Source organism: Chiloscyllium plagiosum, chromosome 44 (assembly GCF_004010195.1).
Source record: "Chiloscyllium plagiosum isolate BGI_BamShark_2017 chromosome 44, ASM401019v2, whole genome shotgun sequence".
Classification (NCBI taxonomy): domain Eukaryota; kingdom Metazoa; phylum Chordata; class Chondrichthyes; order Orectolobiformes; family Hemiscylliidae; genus Chiloscyllium; species Chiloscyllium plagiosum.
In genome coordinates this window covers 12,255,679-12,275,124 of record NC_057753.1, presented here as the reverse complement: position 1 = coordinate 12,275,124, position 19,446 = coordinate 12,255,679, and the positions used below count along the sequence as shown (strand labels likewise).

At 41.9% G+C, this 19,446-nt stretch overlaps 1 protein-coding gene and 1 gene segment (V, D, J or C); one reads left to right on the top strand and one right to left on the bottom strand.

Moving 5' to 3' along the window:
- The first annotated feature begins 2,805 nt into the window (after positions 1-2,805).
- On the top strand, positions 2,806-3,753 carry LOC122543667 (probable G-protein coupled receptor 139). Its single transcript, XM_043682477.1, has one exon. It carries the CDS (start codon positions 2,806-2,808, stop codon positions 3,751-3,753), a length of 948 nt encoding a protein of 315 aa, XP_043538412.1.
- A 1,170-nt stretch (positions 3,754-4,923) lies between these two features.
- LOC122543757 lies at positions 4,924-6,668 on the bottom strand. The segment is given in 2 exon segments: positions 4,924-6,171; positions 6,606-6,668. Coding segments are annotated over 2 exon segments (417 nt in total).
- Positions 6,669-19,446: the final 12,778 nt, after the last annotated feature.

Here is a 19,446-nt window from a genome sequence, read left to right as displayed (position 1 = left end):
TACATACACTCGGACACAGGATCGCACTCGAACAATCACACAAATCCTCCCTCACGCACACGTTCTCTCAATTACACTCACATACACATTCACACTCAAACACATGTGCGCATCTTCTCACAGGCATATACTCTGTCACCAACACGCACACATTGCATCATGAGCGCACACGCAATCGCATATGCATACACACACACAGACACACACACTTTCTCCCTCTCCCACACACGCATCTTTTCTGTCTCTCTCTCCCTCACACCCATGCACACGCACATGTAAGTCGATGGGTTGAAATTATATTTGCAGATTTGTCTTTGCAAGTTTATTCTATTTTGTTCAAAAACACACAATCTGTAGGCAATCAGTTCATGTGGTATTTGAAACTTCCTACTTTGGAAATCAAAATAGTCGGACTTAAGGTTGGGATACAGACAGACACTAACCACACACATTTAATGTCTAAGCTGAGGTGTCACTTTTTTCTAATAAAACCTTAATTTATATCGGGACTGTGACGTGAAAGCAGTTCTGGGATATACATATCAATATTCGAAACCTGCATCCTCATTGTAAGTGATTAAAGACTTAACAGCGATCTGATTTTGTTCAATCCATCGCATCAGTCATTTGACACTTTGATCTTTTATTATAAATGCTGTGTTCTATGATCCTGCCACACTAGCTACCTGACGAAGGAGCAGCTCACCAAAAGCTAGTCCTTCCGGATAAACTTGTTGGATTGCTATTGTTGTGCGATTTTTTTGACATTATGACTGGACTCGACTGAAAAGCCTACCTGCGGCTTACATGAATTAAGCTACCACTTAGTTTGATGATATTAATTTAGATTAGATTACATTACAGTGTGGAAACAGGCCCTTCGGCCCAACAAGTCCACACCGACCCGCCGAAGCGCAACCCACCCATACCCCTACATTTACCCCTTACCTAACATTACAGGCAATTTAGCATGGCCAATTCACCTGACCTGCACATCTTTTGTGACTGTGGGAGGAAACCGGAGCACCCGGAGGAGAACGTGCAAACTCCACACAGTCAGTCGCCTGAGGCGGAAATTGAACCCGGGTCTCTGGCGCTGTGAGGCAGCAGTGCAAACCACTGTGACACCGTGCCTCCCACCAATTAATGCGTTTCCAAAAACTATGATTCACACAATCATTATTTGATTGTCACGCTCTGCGTCACTAATTGTTAAGACATACAACTATTAACAGTCGGCCATTCTTAAGATAACGCATTCCTTTCTACTGTTTGATTTCTCCTCATTACTTCATCACAGCACCTTAACATCAATCTCGTAAGATCTCATCTATTTACCGATTTCCTCTCTGGCATGTTATCAAAAACTTTTATATGTCCGAAAATACATTGCACACACTGATTGTCCCTTATTAGTGCCAAAATTAGCATCCACAAAACGAATTCCAATGGGTTTGCCAAACATTAATTCCCTTTTATAACTTCATATTGAGAAATCTCAATCATATCATTATTTCAAAATGACTACTTATCGTCTCCTTCATTATATGACGTGGCTTTTTCCTTATAACCAACATTCAACATGTCTTTGGTTCCTGTTTTCTTATCCCACTGTTCTTAAATACTTGGGTTGTTTGCCCTTTCTTTCTAAACCTCAGGAACCATTCTGGAATTTCTCGAATTTCCAAGGATAACCATCAGTGCAATCACTGTCTCTCCCCACATCATTCAAGACTCTGGAATAGACTCCATTTGGTCGAGGAATTTTTCTGTTCTCATTTGCTAGAGGGTTTTCATGCGCTGGTATCAGATACCATGCTTCTCAGATGTCATCCATCATTGGTAAATCGTTATTTCAAATTGTTGAGCTTTAAATATAGAAGAATGTTAAGACAGCAAAACCGTAGGATGCAAATCTTTAACTAATTTCACAACTAAAGAGACGAAACAATTGGAAAAATCGCAGAGAAGGGCTGAGAGTTCCTTCAAATTAGGCAAAAGACATAAGCTCATGTTTTGAAATCGGGAATCCATTTGATGGAGAAATTAAAACACTTGGAAGGGGGCTTTCAATTTGCAGGTTGCTATTCTCAGTTTACGTATATGCAATTGTGCAACATTCCAATGTTACACAGAAGGCATTAAATAGTGAGTAATTAGGTTTGTTCGCCAGACTGAAACGAAGGTACATGTTGAAACTTAATTAACACTCTCGAGATTCTGAAGTATTATAAATTAGAGACCTTTTTGTTAGTGTCACGGAGCTCAAGTGAGAAGTTTTGTGATTCCATTAGTTTATAACAAGTGATGCATGGCCCAGCGAGTGGCCCTCTCTATGCCATTTATTATCCAGCTCTTGCTGCTATTGGTGTCCCTGGTAAGTTACAGATTCCAAACATTCGTTTTTTAATTGCAAGAAAATCTTTTATATTAAATTTCAGGAATGTCTTTTCTTCTGATCTTCACTACTGAAGGAATTGAGCGCAGGTCCCTATACATGTGTCAAACATTGAGCTTTCCTCGATTGCACCCTCTGCAGTGCACAGCAACATTCTATCCAAAATGTAATATTGAGCAATTATGGAACAATTGATTATTACATCATTGAGTTTTGAATTGTAATATGTAGCATTGCCTGAATATTAATCAGAATAACTGCACAAAATTCTATTCAGTTGCAATGCTGGAAATTACTGGTGTATGGAATAATGCGCTATCGTTGCGTTCGATATTCTTATGCACAGATTACATGATAATCCCGAAGAAAATCATTGCAGGTAGGTCATTATTTTAAAGATTAAAAGTATGTCTAGTGATTACTCAGGTCCGTTCAATAATACTTTGCAACTTCCCCCAGCCAACCTGCTGGCGATCGTCATACTATTGCGAGGACGGTGTGGACTCTCTGGGTGCACCACCTATTACTTGGTGGGGATAGCGGTGAGTGATTTTCTTGTGATCATCACTGGGTGCATCCTGAATCGGATCGGTGGCATTTACTTCCGACACAGCACACTGTCCACGACCACTGCCTGCGCAGTCAGCACTGTGATGATCTATACCAGCCGAGATGGCTCAGTCTGGCTGACCGTGGCATTCACCATCGACCGTTTCGTGGCCATATGCTGCCAGAGTATGAAGACCAGATACTGCACTGAAAAAACTGCATCACTGTTCATTGGAGTGGTTTGTGTCCTAAGCTGTATCAAGAACCTGCCTTCCTACTTTGTCTACCAGCCCTTGTACATTGTGGACGGGATTTCCTGGTTCTGTGACTTCAGAGAGACGTACTATAACTCACCTGCATGGAAATCCTATGACTGGCTGAATCACATCTTGACGCCTATTCTCCCGTTCCTTCTTATTCTACTGCTCAATGCCATGACTGTTAGATACATCTTGGTGGCCAGCAGTGCCCGAAGGAGGCTTCGGGGCTTGGCGAGCCACGGAGACTCAGAAATGGCCAACCGCAAGAGGTCCATCATACTGCTCTTCACTATCTCGCTCAGTTTCCTCCTTCTATGGGTCACCTATGTCGGGCGCTTCCTCTATGTGCGGGTTACAGGTGAGGCATATTTCAGTGGCTTAGATTTCACTGACCCACAGTTTATTCTCCAAGAAACGACGAACATGCTGCAAATATTAAGTTCCTGCAACAACGTCTTCATTTATGCAATATCCCAGAACAAATTCCGAGATGAACTGAAGAAGGTGATGTTGTCTCCCTTCACATCTCTCGCTGTGTGCAAATAATTATTTCATGTGTTCCATCGATCAGAGTGACTCAGTGTGTAAAATATTCTCTCCTACTAAAAACTAAATAATGTTTGTGCGTTTCGTGCTTCACTACCGGAGATATGACCAGTCACCTTTTCCAACCTTTATATTGCCTGTCATTAATACAAATGGAAAATAAAAAGCAGCCGAAGAAGTGTTTTTATGGATGTGAGACGAAACTGTATTCTATGCCTCTGATGACTGCCCTATACTTCTAGTGGTCTCGGCTAAGTCATTTGATATTCATCTAAATTGCTGCTTCCCTCCTTCCCTCTCAGTCGCCATTCTGCCCTTCCTTCCTTCTTCTCCATCACTCGTGTCTCAGGACTATTGCATCTATTTATTTGAATCACTCACGTTGCCTTTTACTTTGACATAGACCCGATGAACAGCTCATTACATCCTCAAAAATGTACTCGACAGTTTTCATGTTCTCACTGCATCATACAATCCATGCCTCTCCTGCTAAAGCTCAGATTTACTTTTTGCAGCTCCAGAGAGCTCGGCGCCTCCACCCCGTCCCAGCCACTGCACACCAAACCTTGACATGCAGACATATATTCTGGACCTAAAGTCAAATGTAACGCTGGTTCCTTTAACCACAAGAAAATCAAGGTTATTTTCATGATTTCCCAACATTGCGTTTTGATCAGTATTCTAAAAAGCAAACAGAAACGATGCTTTGCTTGTACTACAGACAATTAACACACCTGCCAGGTCCTGATTGTTATTCCTCTCCTTTCCCTCCGTGAATATTCTTAATGGACTAAGGACACAATCTGGTGATGAATTCGGAAAAATTAAGTGTCCATTTTCAATCAGAGAAATTTAATGTCTCTGCTATTTATTCTGCAATGAAAACAATATTATCATGAGGACGAACAATTGCTCCTCAATTCCAACTATTATGGACATCTACATTGTTATTTATATGTGTTAAATCACACTAATAATTTATTTTTTTTTAAATGTGAGTCATACATTCTTAGGAAGTGAACATGTCCACCAAGTTTCTTGCATATTATTCATGCTGCAATAGGGCTAGGATTTATAGAAGTTTCAACATTCGTGCAAAATGAAAATGCAATGCAACAGGTGAAATGAACACGTTCCTTTAATATACCATGTTTTTTTATCGGTGAGAGCACGGGTAAGTGGAGCTGAGTCCACAAAACAAATCAGCAATGATCTTATTATATGGCGGAGCAGACTCAAAGCGTCGAAGCACCTATTCCTTCTCTTAATTCTTACGTTCCTATCACAGTCAACTGGGACACGCAGTTTTCTGATGAAGAGTCACCGGACTCAAAATTTTAACTCTGCTTTCTCCCAACAGATGCTGCCAGACCTGCTGAGTTTCGCCAGCAAGTTGAGTTTAGTTTCAGATCTTCAGCATGCACAGCACATTATTTTATTGTTATGGTGCAGACAATAATATGAAATACCAATTAACGATTGTTCTGATATAATGTTTGGAAGTTCTGTACATGAAGTGGACTTTGACAAAACACTTTTTTGTTTGCATATCTCGATGTGTTGGCAATTTACACGACTTTAATCTTTCATGTGTTGCATCTGTATGCTGCACAGTACAGTTTGTTTCAACACCTAACACCGACAGGTCTGCGTTATTCTGGACCTATGAATCGAGAACGTGTCATTTTGGAGCTGTTATCATAAAGGTGCAATGGCAGTTTGCAACAACGTTGTGCAGGTTGTTCCAGTGTCTTATTATTAGAATCCTGTGACAGGTCATTGTATCTCAAACAGGATACTGCAATTCCCTGTTTTGCTAGAAGAATTTGCTGGATCAAAACGTTTTCCGGATATTTCATCACACGTCATTCCTGTAACAACAAAACATTTTGGAACACCATGAAGGATGCAAAATAAATTAGTTGTTTTCTGTTCTCGAAATTGACGGCATTCCTTTCAATAATAGATTTAAGCCAATTAAAGTGTTGTGTCCGAATGATAAGTATCAGCTATCACCTTGAATTCGGGAACCACATTAGATCCACTCCTGATCTTACTGTTTGCCTCGACGCTCTGAGAGTTTTTGTACACGGTCAGCCCAGTTCTGAGTCTCTGTGGGACTCAGTGCGCAGTAATACACTGCAGAGTCTGTTAGTTCTGTTTTCCAAACTTTCAGCTGCATAGTGCGGTTCACATGGTCAAAATCCCAGGAGAGCTTGTCTCGTAGAAAACTCGTTTTCTGGCTATATTGGTTTTTCTGCAGCAGAAAATTCATGGACCCGTTGGAAGGTTGACGGTACCAGAACAGAGCAGGATTGCTGTTTATTGTAGAGTAGTTACAGAACAACAGGACATCATCACCCTCGTTTATTGTGATTACAGACGGAATTTGTGAGACAGAATCGCCACGACAAAGTCCTGTAAGAGCCATGAATGATAGAAATTTAATGAGGCACTTCAACATTCTTATCTCATATAATCAGCCCGTTTACCTTCATCAACAACCCGAGAAAACAAATCAGGGAATTTGGACAGGGATCAATTTCATATGAGGAGATCATTCCCCATTTCATCTCCCACAATGTGAAAGGAAAACTGAAATATGTTGGTGAATATAAAACACTCCGTTCTGTCGAATCATCTCAATGGCCTCAGTCCTGCCTGAATTTCCAGTCTAACTATTCCACTGCCATTAATTTCTCCCGAAATCTGCTCATTGTTGGGGCAAGTTTAGATCTAGATGGATTTATTTGGGAGAATGTATTGTTGCTTCTGTATCACCCAAATTGCTCGAGTAAACGTGAGTCCCAGGAAAGAGCTGGCAAACATAAGTAGACAAGTTTTCAACGTACCAGTGAGAAGACCTGTAGTTGTGAGGAGTAAACAAAGAGCTCCAGGTGACATGTTTGCAGAGAGTTTTCGGTGAATGTGAGCAGAACTGGCTGAAGCTAAAATGGTTTTCATCAAGAGTAGGATACTTGAGGTTGAGTAAGTTCCGGATCTCTTCTCGTTGGATCATTTTCGCTCAAGGCATCAGATGATAGCCAATGAGCTACAGGCTCCTTTATTACTCAATTCCGCCATTCAGCTTCAAGCTCTTTTGAGCCCCAGTTCATATTATGGTTGATGTGAGAAAGGAACAAAATTCTGAAGAATGTTTAGTAGACCCGAAAAGTACACTCAGCTTTTTCTTCACAGTTGGTGCCAGACCTGCTGAGTTTCTCTAGTTATTTCTGTTTTTGTATCGGATTTCAAGGAACCGCTGTTCTTTGTTATTTTTGTCGAACCAACTGTTGCAATTAGAGCCATTGACTGTGAGGCCCCTCATTGGGTTTTGAAACTTGGGCCAGTCAGGGACCCCTGGGCCATGGGTATAAACAGCAGATTTTGAATCTCCTCACGTCAAGGACTGACTCCGAGCTGGATGGCCACGGTCAGTGTACTCTCCATATTTACATGAAGGGTTACTTGGCGACGGAATATCTAGCATCTGTGCAGTTATTTCAGGCGCAAAGTAAACTTGTTCACCTACAAGCAAGGTTTTGGACCGAAATTAAGCAAAATACTGTCCCATAATGATTATTATTTCTGTAACAAAATACAGAAAATACAATTGGTTCATGTTGTTTGAGTATCAGAAATGCTGTACCTCAGTTAACAAAGCTGCTCTGGGAATTCGAACGCCACTTCAACTGATGCATAGGATGAAAGGACCTGGGTGATTCTGCTGCAATACTGAGGGAACGAAACAAACGAATTAAGACACTATCAATGCATGTAACAGGAGAATCGAATGATGTTTCTTATGCACTTACTGGCATGATCCATTCTAACTGATTTTGTTTAACTTCACTTTGTGTCATCGTAAACATAGTTCCTGGGTATCAGGAACACTGCAGTGCATCAAACACAGGGCTCACCGCCACATTGCCTCAGGCTAACACATTTTATGAAGTAAAAAAATACCTTCTGGTGAAGTTCCCGCATTTGAATGGGAATGGTAAAAGGGCAAGACGTACATGTCAACACAACTTCCAAATCCTCACCGAAGCGAATGCACGTTTGTCAGGTTTCAAGTGATACAAAAATAAATGGGCAGGTAATTTGTGATGATGATCAAAGAGGCTATAAAAGACCAAGCTACAGACTGTTTCAGTAGGTGTGACTATAGCGTACTCTGGTGAGGTCTCCAGGAAATTTACAGGACCAGGAAATAAACAATTTATAAGTGGGGTAAAGCAAAGTCATGAATTTTTATCAAACATTCTCTAGATGATGGCACAGTGGTTTAAGGGTAACCACTGCTGTCTCATAGCACTAAAGTTCGATTTCAGCCTCAGGTAGCTGTCAGTATGGGGTTTGCACATTCTCCCTGAGTCTGAATAGGTTTCCTGTGGGTGTTATGGTTTCTGGCCACAGTCAAACGTTGGGCAGATTAGGTAAATTAGACATAGGAGATGCAGGGTAGAGTGGGTCTGGATATTATGTTCATCAGAGGCTCGATGGGCCGAATGGCATGCATCCACACAGCAGGATGCTATATTTAGATTGCGTAATGACTGATCTTTTTAATGTCTTTGTGGGATTTGGCGCCGCTGGCGATCAGCATTTATTGCGTATCGCTAGTTGTCCTTGTGAAGGTGAGGGTGAGATGAACCGCTGCAGCTCACTTGCTCTGGGTTGACTTACAATGCCATTAAGGAGGGAATTCCAGGATTCTGCCCAATCGACAGTGAAAAAACATCAATGTATATCCAAGTCAGGATGGTGACTGCATTGGAAGGGAACTTGAAAGTGGTGGTGTTCTCACATATCGCCTGGCCATTGTCATTATTGATGGAAGTGATCGTCGGTTTGGAATGTTGTGTCTGAGGAGCTTTGGGAAACGTCTGCATTGCATCGGTGGTTCAGGGAGTGGATGGATATGGAAGCAGTACCAATCAAGTGGCTGCTTGGTCCTGAATGGTGTCAAGCTCCTTGGGTGTTGTTTAGACTGTACTCATCCGGGAAAGTAGAGAGTATTCCCGTCACACCCTTGACTTCTGCAATGTAGATAGTGGCAGGCTTTGGGGAGTCAGGAGATATGTTAATAATCACAGAACTTTTAGTCTCTGACCTGCTGTTGTAAACATTGTGCTAATTTGTTGAATCCAGTTCAGGTTTTGGTCATTAAAGCCCCCAGGAGTTTGGAAGTGGGGAGTTCAGTGATGCTAACAACATATTTCCTTCAAGTTTACTACAATTCTGATTTAACCTGATCTTTAATCTCTGTGCAACAAGCTTGTTATTTTTCACGTTCTTCCATTTCGTCTTCAACAGTTTCTCACCATTCTGCCCTCTGAAAGTATTACGACTTTATCTCTCTACTGTCCCTTTTCTCTATTAATGTTTCTGACTTGCAAATATATCCTTACTTCGCCTCCACCCCCATATCCGATTGCCATCACTTCTGACAATCTTTAAATTTTGCTGTTCCATACTTTCTCTCATTTCCATTGTCTCCCATTTTGGAGTACAGAAGTAGTAACACTCATCCTTCAAATTCAGCATAACAAGACTCCCTACTCTCTACAAGTTTTAGTAAAGCCTCACCCTCTCTTTGTGACACTGTGCCCTCATTGCACAGAGGTAGGTGGCGGAGTCATTAAGTCTGGCGTCTTTCACTGTCAGGATACTGCTCTTGTAGTCTCCACTGATTGAAGCGGTAATTATCTCGGATGAAGTATCTTCCCTTTTGGCCCTCACCAGATGCTGGGGTGGCTGATTCGGGAGCTGTCTGTACCAACGCACTGTGTTAAATGAAGTGGCAAAGGAGCAATTCATGGACACAATTCCCACTTCAGTAACAACGAGCCACAAAGGATGTTTCTTCACTTCGCCTTCTCCAATTCCCTCCTTGGAGATCACTTTGGAAAACAGTAGGAGGAGACTGCAAATTCGAAACATCATCAGATTGCAAGAACTGTGGTGAAAACAATTGTCCACGACGCTTTGTTGAGGAACTGCAGTTAATTCTAACGTTTATATGAGTAAGTAACTAGAAAAAATGCACGTCTCCCGTTAAACTCCGAACGCCTCCCTGTTTGAGTTGTAGAAGAAGCTGAGTCTCAGTGAATGTTACTGTAACAAGCCTCTCATACGGACATCGCTCACACAGTCTGAAAGATCATTCCTCCTCCAGGCCTCTTTCTCGATATTTATCATGGATTCGCACTGACATCTACTGGTGTTTATAAGTAATTGCATTGTTCAAATTCCCGCTCGAATTGCGTGTCACTGGATATGGCTAAAAAATGATGCATCTTCATCCCCCGTTATAAAACTGCGAACAGGTGAGACTCTGCATTTCAAATTCATGTACAGCATCCACCGATCTCAGATTATGTTTGCCCTGCACTATGACTAAGTCTCTATTCCACAAGGAAAATTCGCAATGAATGAAGCAGCAAAATCGAAAATTGCTGTTCCTTGTAAGATTTATTGTAAGATCCATCATAACCGGAATTGGTTAACTTTACTGTGTCACATTGTATACATAACCCCTGTATCTATATCAGATGCCTTGCAGTGTGTCAAATTTACGGCTAATGCCACATTGTCACGCATTATTTGAGGTAGATGTAAGCATTCCCAGCCACGCCCACACAAGTTAAGCAAATGTGTTAAAGAGAAAGAATACACACTGTGGTAAAGTCTCGCTCATTTGAATGGGAATGGTGAAAGAGCAGAGATTCATGTCAATGCACCAACTAAATCCTGATTTACGTGAATGTACCACTGTCATGTTTACAGATGACACAAAAATAAATGGGAAGGGAAATGGTGATGATGATTTAAACAGCCTAAAAGAGGACGACGTTACAAACTGTTTCAGTGAGTGTGACTATACAGTACCCTGGCGAGATCTCTAGGATATTTGCATTGCCAGGAAATGAACAATTTCTGAGTGGTGCATTACTGAAACATGAATTCTCAGGATGCATGCTTCTGATGATGGCACGGTGGCTCAGTGTTTAGCACTTTTGTCTCCCAGCAGCAATCAGCTGGGTTCCATTTCAGTCTCAAGCAAGAGCCTGCGTGAAGTTTGCACATTTTCCCTCTCTCAGCATGAGTATCCTATAGGTGCTGTTGAATCCTCCCACAGTCCAAAAATGGATAAAGCAGGTAAGTTAGCAATAGGAGATGCCGGGTTAGAATGGATCTGCGTGTGATGCACTTCAGAGATTCAATAAGCTGAATTCCATGCTGCCATACTGGAGGGACATCATGCTTAGATTGTGGAACTCTTTTTTTTTAATATTTATTTTGTGAGACGTGGGCATCATTGGCTGACCAGCCTTTATTGACAATTCCTAGTTGCCCTTGAGAAGGTGGTGGTGAGTTGTCTTCTTGAACCGTTACACTTCACCTGCTGTGGGTTGATCCACAATGCCACAGAGGGAATTTCAAGATACTGACCCAGATACAGCGACAAAGTATATTTTCAAGTCAGGATGGTGAGTGTCTTGGACGGGAACTTGAAGGTGGTCGTCTTCCCATTCATCAGCTGACCCTTTTCCTTCCAGATGGATTTGGTCATGAGTTTGGAAGGTGCTGTGTGAGGACCTTATCTAAACTTCTGCAGTGCACCTTTTAGGTAATATACACTGAGCGTCGATGTTGGAAGCAATGGATACTTGGGAATGCTGTGCCAATCAAGCTGGTTTATCTGTCCTAGATGGTGTCGGGAATCCTAAGAATTGTTGGGGCTGCACTCACCCAGACACGTAAGGAGTATTCCATCACAAACCTGACTTGTGCATTGTAGATGATGGACAGGCTTTGTGGAGACAGCAAGTAAGTTACTAGTAGTGGGAATATCTTCTCCATGTCCGCTCTATTCAGGTTTCCCATTATTCTATAAGTTTCAATCAGATTCCCCAATCTCCTTCTAAACTCCTTCGAGTAGAGACCCAGAGGCTTCAATCAACTCTCATAAAACAAGCGCTTCTTCCTGTGATCATTCTTGCAAGCCTCCTCTGAACCCCGTCCAAGGCCAGCACATCTTTCCTTAGAAATGAGGCCGAAAAGTGTTCACAACATTCCAAAATGTTGTCTCACCAGAGCCATATACAGCCTCAGGAACATACCTCTGCTCTTGCATTCTAGCCCTCTCAAAATGAATGCTGATACTGCATTTGCCTTCCCAACTGCTAACTCATAAGGTCATACAGCACTGAAATGATCAAGTCCCACTCATTAACTTGCTAAGCTTAGTATTTGTGTATGTGCAGCTCAGTGCATATTATATCTGTGTGCTTGCATGTGTGCCTTTATTTTTCTATTTGTTTGTGTGTCCATCTACGTGATCTTGTATGTGCATCTCTTGTTCTGTCTGTCGATTTGTTTGTCTCTCTCCCTTTGTGTATGGCTGTGTATGGTTGTGTTTCTATGTGTGTCTATCATTGTGCTTTTCTGTCTGTGCATTCATTTCTGCAAACAGTGGGAGAAATATGGGATGAGGTTGAATTAGTGGGCGGCACGGTGGCACTGTGGTTAGCACTGCTGCCTCACAGCGCCAGAGACCCGGGTTCCATTCCCGCCTCAGGCGACCGACTGTCTGGAGTTTGCACATTCTCCCCGTGTCTGCGTGGGTTTCCTCCGGGTGCTCCGGTTTCCTCCCACAATCCAAAAATGTGCAGGTCAGGTGAATTGGCCATGCTAAATTGCCCGTAGTGTTAGGTGCAGGGGTAAATGTAGGGGAATTGGTCTGGGTGGGTTACGCTTCGGAGGGTCGGTGTGGACTTGTTGGGCCGAAGGGCCTGTTTCCACACTGTAAAGTAATCTAATCTAATCTAATCTAACCAAAAGCGACTTTCACTGTTGCTCTCTTCTGGTTGAAATAACACAAATAACACAATGCCACCACCTGCTGGCGAATCTATGCTACTACAAAGCGATGGATTTATGAGAAGGCATCTTTTTAAGGCTTCTCTTGGGAATTTTCAGGGGAGCGGAGCTCAACTTAAAGGTCATAGCTGAAAAATAAGGAGCCTTAATTCAAAACAGAGATGAGACGAGGCGATTCTGAGGGAGTTAAATTCATGGCACCATGGTTTTCTCTGCTGCAGAGGGAGAAAGAAGCATAGAAATGCTATAGTTATCGCAGATTCAACTGTAAGGGAAACAGATAGGTTTTCTTGTGGCCGCAAACGAGAGTCCAGGATGGTTTGTTCATTCTCTGGTGCTGACGTCCTGGATGTCCCAGAGCAGTTGCAGGACATTCTGGAGGAGTAGGGAAAACAGCCAGTGGTCACGGTAAACGTTGGTACTAACGACACAGGTTTAAAAAGGGATGAGATCCTAAGAATAGAATACAAAGAACTATGCATAAAATTGAAGTGTAGGACGTAAAGGTAGTTATATCAGGATTACTGCCAGTGCCATGAACTAGTCAGAGTAAAAACAACACAAAAATATGATGAACCCTAGGCTGAAAAGATGGTGTGAGGGAGAGGGTATCAGATTAGTAGGCAATTGGGATCGTTTCTGGGGTAGGTGGGACCATAAAAACTGAAAGTGTTGCACCTGGGCAGGTCCAGGATTGATGTCCTTGGGAATCGACTTAGTTAGACGAGTTGAGGAGGGTTTGAACTAGTGTGGCAGGGGAATGCGAACCGGAGTAGAGCAGCAGGTGGAGAAATAAAGTGAGTTGTATAAACCATGGCAAATATGATAACGAACAACAACAGGTGGGGTATTGTGCTAAAAAGAGCAGGGAAGATATCAGAAATCTATATGTTCCAATGTGAGAAGTATAATAGGCAAGATAAATGAATTTAGGGCATTTGGTTAGATCTTGGAATTGTGACATTATTGCAATTACAGAGACCTGACTGAAAGCGAAACAGGATTGGGGCATCTGAATATCCCAGGAATTAAATGCTTCAGGTGTGATAGAAGGGGAGGCAAAAGGAATGGGGGGAATTGCATTACTAGTAAGGGGGAATCAGACAGCTGTATTGAAGGACAATATATGAGAGAACTCGTTTAGTGAGACAATATAGATAGAACTCAGCAGTAAGAAAGCTGAAATCACATGCTGGAGGTCATCTATATGGGTTGCAAAAGCCAGAGGGAGATAGAAGAGACAATATGTAGAATGATTTTGGTAAGAAGTAAAAGCTACAAGGTTTTTGTGGTGGTTGACTTTAACTTACTTTTTATTGACTGAGACTCGCATTGTGCTTGGGGCTTGTATGGGGAAGAATTTGTAAAGACCATTCAGGAAGGTTTTTTGACACAGCATTCAAACAGTCCAACCAGGGAAGAGGTTATTTTGGATCCCGTTTTGGGAATTGAGCCTGGCCAGGTGAGCATTGTGGGATGATTAGTCATAATACCGTGAGTTTTAAGATACTCATGGATAGGGATAACAGCAGTCCTCGAGTAAAGGTGTTAAATTTTGGAAAGGTGAACTACAGCAACATTAGGCAGGAAATGGAGAAATTTGACTGGAGGCAACTGTGTATGAGTAAATACACATCAGATATATGGAAGTATTTCAAATGGCACTTAATACAATTGCAGGAGTTGAACGTGCCTGCTAGAATGAAGGAGAGACATGGAAAGTTACATGAAACGTTCATGTAAGGGATGATATGACCTTAGTCACAATGAAAAAGTAAGCATACATCAGGTCTAACAGGATGGGAACTGATGGTCACTTGAACTTTACAAGGAAAGTAGAAAAGAACTTAACAAGGAAGTAGAAGGCCTGAAAGGGCTCATGAAAAGTCGTTAGTAAACAGGAAAAAGGAAAATCCATGGCATTTGTAGAATGTTTTAAGAAGCCAGAGGGTAGCCATGGAAAGGGTTGGCCCACTCAAGGACAAAGGAGTAAGTCTACATGTGGAGCAGAAGAGGTAGGTGAGGTCTGAAACTACCATTTTGTGCCGGTATTTACGAAAGAGAAGAAATTAGTAGAGTAATTTCCAATTCAAGTTATTATTAAAAAGGAAGACATGTTGTGTGCATAAAATATCATTAAGGTAGATAGGTCCTCAAGTTCTCATGGGATCTAAGCCAGAAACTTGAGGGAGGCAAATAAGCAAATTGCTGGAGCATTTACAGACATCTTTATATCCTTTTGGCTATAGGTGAAGTCCCAGAGTAGTGCAGAACGGTTAATGATGTCGCGTTGTTTAAGAAGGGTAGCAGGGATAATCCAGGAAATTACACGCCTATGAGCCTCACGTCAGTGGTACGGACATTACTGGAAAACATTCTCAGGGAGAAGATCTGTACGTATTCAAAAGCAATTGGACCTATTAGTGATGCACAGCACGGTTTTTTGCAGGGAAGATTTAGCCTCACTAACTGGTTTGAGTTATTTGAGGAGGAAATTAAGATGACTGATGAAAGAAATGAGTTGATGTTATCGACAGGGACGTAAGTAAAGTATTTCACTCGCACGCTCATGACAGACTGGTGTCAAACGTTGAAGTCACATGGCATCAGAGTGAGCTGGCAAGATGGACACAGAACTGGCTTAGTAATAGGAGACAGATGGCAGTAGGGGAAGGCTACTTTTCCGAATGGAGGTTTGTGACTAGTGGTGCCCCACATGGATCAATGCAGGGACCTCTGCTGATCGTGGTCTACATACTTAGAACATAGAACATTACAGCGCAGTACAGGCCCTTCGGCCCTGATGTTGCGCCGCCCTGTCATATTAATCTGAAGCCCATCTCATCTACACTATTCCATGTACGTCCATTTGCCTGGCCAATGACGACTTAAATGCACTTAAACCTGGCAAATCTACTACCGATGCAGGCAAAACATTCCATACCCTTACAACTCTTTGAGTAAAGAAACTACCTCTGACATCTGTTTTATACCTATCTTCCCTCACTTTAAAATTGTGTCCCCTCGTTTTTGTCGTCCCAATACTTGGAAAAAGGCTCTCCCTCTCCACCCTATCTAACCCTCTGATTATCTTGTTTGTCTCTATTAAGTCACCTCTCAACCTTCTTCTCTCTAACGAGAACAGCCTCAAGGCCCTCAGCCTTTCCTCGTAAGATATTCCTTCCATGCCAGGCAACATCCTAGTAAATCTCCTTTGTATCCTTTCCAAAGCTTCCACATCCTTCTTATAATGTGGTGACCAGAAATGTACACAATACTCCAAGTGTGGCCGTACCAGAGTTTTGTACAGCTGCAGCATAACCTCCTGGTTCTGGAACTCAATCCCTCTATTAATAAAGGCTAAAACACTGTATGCCTTCTTAACAATCCTGTCAATCTGGGTGGCAACTTTCAGGGATCTGTGTATATGGACACCGAGATCTCTCTGTCATCTGCACTCCCAAGAATCTTACCGTTAGCCCAGTACTTTGCATTCTGATTACTCGGACCAATGTGTATCACCTCACATCTGTCCACATTAAACTCCATTTGCCAGCTCTCAGCCCAGCTCTGCATCCTACGTATGTCTCTCTGCAACCTACTACATCCTTCGTCACTATCCACAACTCCACCGACCTTAGTGTTGTCCGCAAATTTACTAACCCACCCTTTTAAGCCCTCATCCAGGTCATTTATAAAAATGACGAACAGCATTGGACCCAACACCAACCCTTGTGGTACGCCGCTAGTAACTGGACACCAAGAAAAACAAGTTTCATCAACTACACCCTCTGTTTTCTGTCAGCAAGCCAATTACTGATCCAAGCTGCTATGTCTCCCACAATCTCATTCGTCCGCATTTTGTATAATAGCCTACTGTGGGGAACATTATCGAACGCCTTGCTGAAATCCATATACACCACATCAACCGGTTTACTCTCATCTACCTGTTTGGTCACTTTGTCAAAAACCTCAAGAAGATTCGTTAGGCACGACCAACCCTTCACAAAACCGTGCTGACTGTCCCTGATCAGATTATTCTTTTCTAGATGGTTATCAATCCTGTCTCTTATAAACTTTTCCACCACTTTAACAACAACTGAAGTGAGACTCACTCGTCTGTAATTACCAGGGTTGTCTCTACTATCCTTTTTGAACAAGGGAACCACATTTGCTATCCTCCAGTCCTCAGGCACTATTCCTGCAGACAACGATGATTTGAAGATCAATGCCAAAGGCACGGCAATGCTTCCCAGAGAATCCTAGGATAGATCCCATCCGGCCCGGGGGACTTGTCTATTTTCACACTCTGCAGTATTTCTAATACCTCTTCCTTGTGAACGTCAATGTCTTCTAGTCTATATGCAGGTATCTCTGTATTTTCCTCGTCAACATTTTCATTTTCTATTTTGAAAATGTTTGCCAGGAAAATGATTTGAAGGAAAACGTAGCTGTTCTAATAAATAATTTAGAGGAGCTTACAAATATTGATGGAGTTGCGAATAGTAAAGAGGGCTGTCCGAGAATATATCAGAATATAGATCAGTTGGAGGCATGGGCAGTAAAAAGGCAGATGGAATTTTATCTAGACAGATGTGAGGCGATGCATTTTGGTAAATCAAGTTCTGCTGAAAATTATGAAGTGAATGCCAGAACATGTTGAAGGTTTGATATGCGGAGTGATCTGGGTGTGCACATCCACAGATCACTGAAGCTGGCAGTGCTGGTAGATAAGGTAGCAAAGCAAAGGCCTATGACATGCTTGCCTTCATTGGAATGGACAAGAATATAAGGACTGAAAGGTATGCTGCAGCATTATGAACTTCAATTAGGCCACACTTGAAATATTGATATGGTTCTGTTCATCATACTACCAGAAGGAAGTCGGCAAAGTGGGGAAAAGGTTTGCAATGACGTTGCCTGGTTAGGAACAAGTTTAACTGTAACGAAAGGTTGGATGTATTAGGATCGTTTTCAATGGAACGCAGGAGGTTGAGGGGCGACCTGGTAGACTTCTTAATATTGCAAATGGCATGGATAGAGTGGAAAGTGTAAGGACTTCTCCCAGGATGGAGGGGTCAATTAGTAGGGGACACAGGTTCAGCGTGCGAGGGGAGAGGGTTTAAGAGAGCTTTGCGAGGTAAGTGTTTCACACAAAGGGTGATGAGTGCCTTGAATGTGCTGCTGCCCGAGGAGATGGTGGAAGCAGACAGTAGCAGAATTCAAGAAACACCTGCATGAATACATGAATAGGAAGGGAATAGAGGAACACGGATCATGGAAGTGAAGGCAGCTTTAGTATGAAAGTGCAAAATGTGGCATCGCAGGCTTGGCATTGCATTGTTCTTTGTTCCTTGGAAACAGTCCCCAATGCCACTATATCTTTCCTTAGATATGGGGTCCAAAACTGTTCAAATATTCCAGCTACAATCTAACAAGTAACTCTGACACTTTCTAAAATAATCTGTGTTAATATAATCAACTTTTTCTGGAAAAAGTTCTGAAGCTTTCTCAAATAAGATTTAAGCTGACTCAGCAACACTAAATAAAACATCTTTCTTGGCATTGATGAATAAATTGGAGTGACTTTCTCAGAAACAAAAGCCCTTCAGAATTGTTATTTATTTCACTCATCTATTTCACTCATGGTAAATGTATTAGAAGATATTAGGATCTCAGAATTTTCCCTCTTTCCCTCCATTCTCTAGGAAAACAGTATCCACTTTTACCAACACTGATTTACTTAGAGAATTTAAAAAGAAAACAAAATAAACACGGATACCATTAGTCAGAAAATAAACATAGAGACTGCTGGGAAAGCTCAGCACTATCTGAGGAATGGTCACTTGACCCGACATGTTAACTGCGGTTTGTCTCCGCAGTTGCTGCCATACCATAACTTTTCCAGCAATTTCTGTTCTTGTTTTCACTTTATTGAGTCAGACAGCATTGAAACAGACCCTTCAGTCCAACTAGTCCATGCCAAACATAATCCCAAGCTAAACAAGTCCCACATGCCTGCTCCTGGTTCATATCTTTCCACACGTTTCCAATTCATGTTTGTAAACATTGTTACTGTATCCACATTCTCCACATCCTCAGGAAGTTCATTCCACACGCAAACCACCTTCTGTGTAAAAAAGACTACCTCTCACTTTTCTTTAAAATTCCTTTTCCTTTTTCATCTCCAGCAATTTCACTTTAGATATCCCATCTTATTACAGCGAATTATATCAGTTCTATCGACGCAGTTTTATCTTCTCCACTGGCTTTTTTGACAGGTACATAGAGTGGAGATTACAGTCAGATCAATCATGATCTTATCACAAGGTGACAGTCTCAATTCTGAGTAAACTCATTGCTTAACCTGAGAACAGAAGGCTTGCAACTCTACATAGCTGCATCCAGAAATCGTGGATGTTGCGAAGTCGGTGACCACCTTGGCACTGAGCACAGCATCACTGCCGAACAAATGGAGAAGGAAGGAATAAAAGATCAAAAATTGCATAATTACACAATACAGATGGAAGCTCTTCCTTCCATTGTGTCTGTGACTGCTTTTTGAAACAGTCGTGTATTCTTTTCACAGCCATAGCTATTGCCACTTCTACAGCTGTGCAAATTTTATTTCTTTCTATGTGTATTGAATCAAAACCAACTTACATTGTAAATTCTAGATTAATAATAAGTTTCAAAGTATAAAAGAAACCGTGTTTCTCTTTTTTGTCAATTGCCCCGATCTTGTTGCATAGATTACTGAAGTGCAAACAAGGGACAACAATTTGGCGTGATGGATTCTATCAA

Bases quoted from the DNA above. Each gene is read 5' to 3' on its own strand.
- LOC122543667 (XM_043682477.1), top strand. From the start codon at position 2,806: ATGTCTAGTGATTACTCAGGTCCGTTCAATAATACTTTGCAACTTCCC.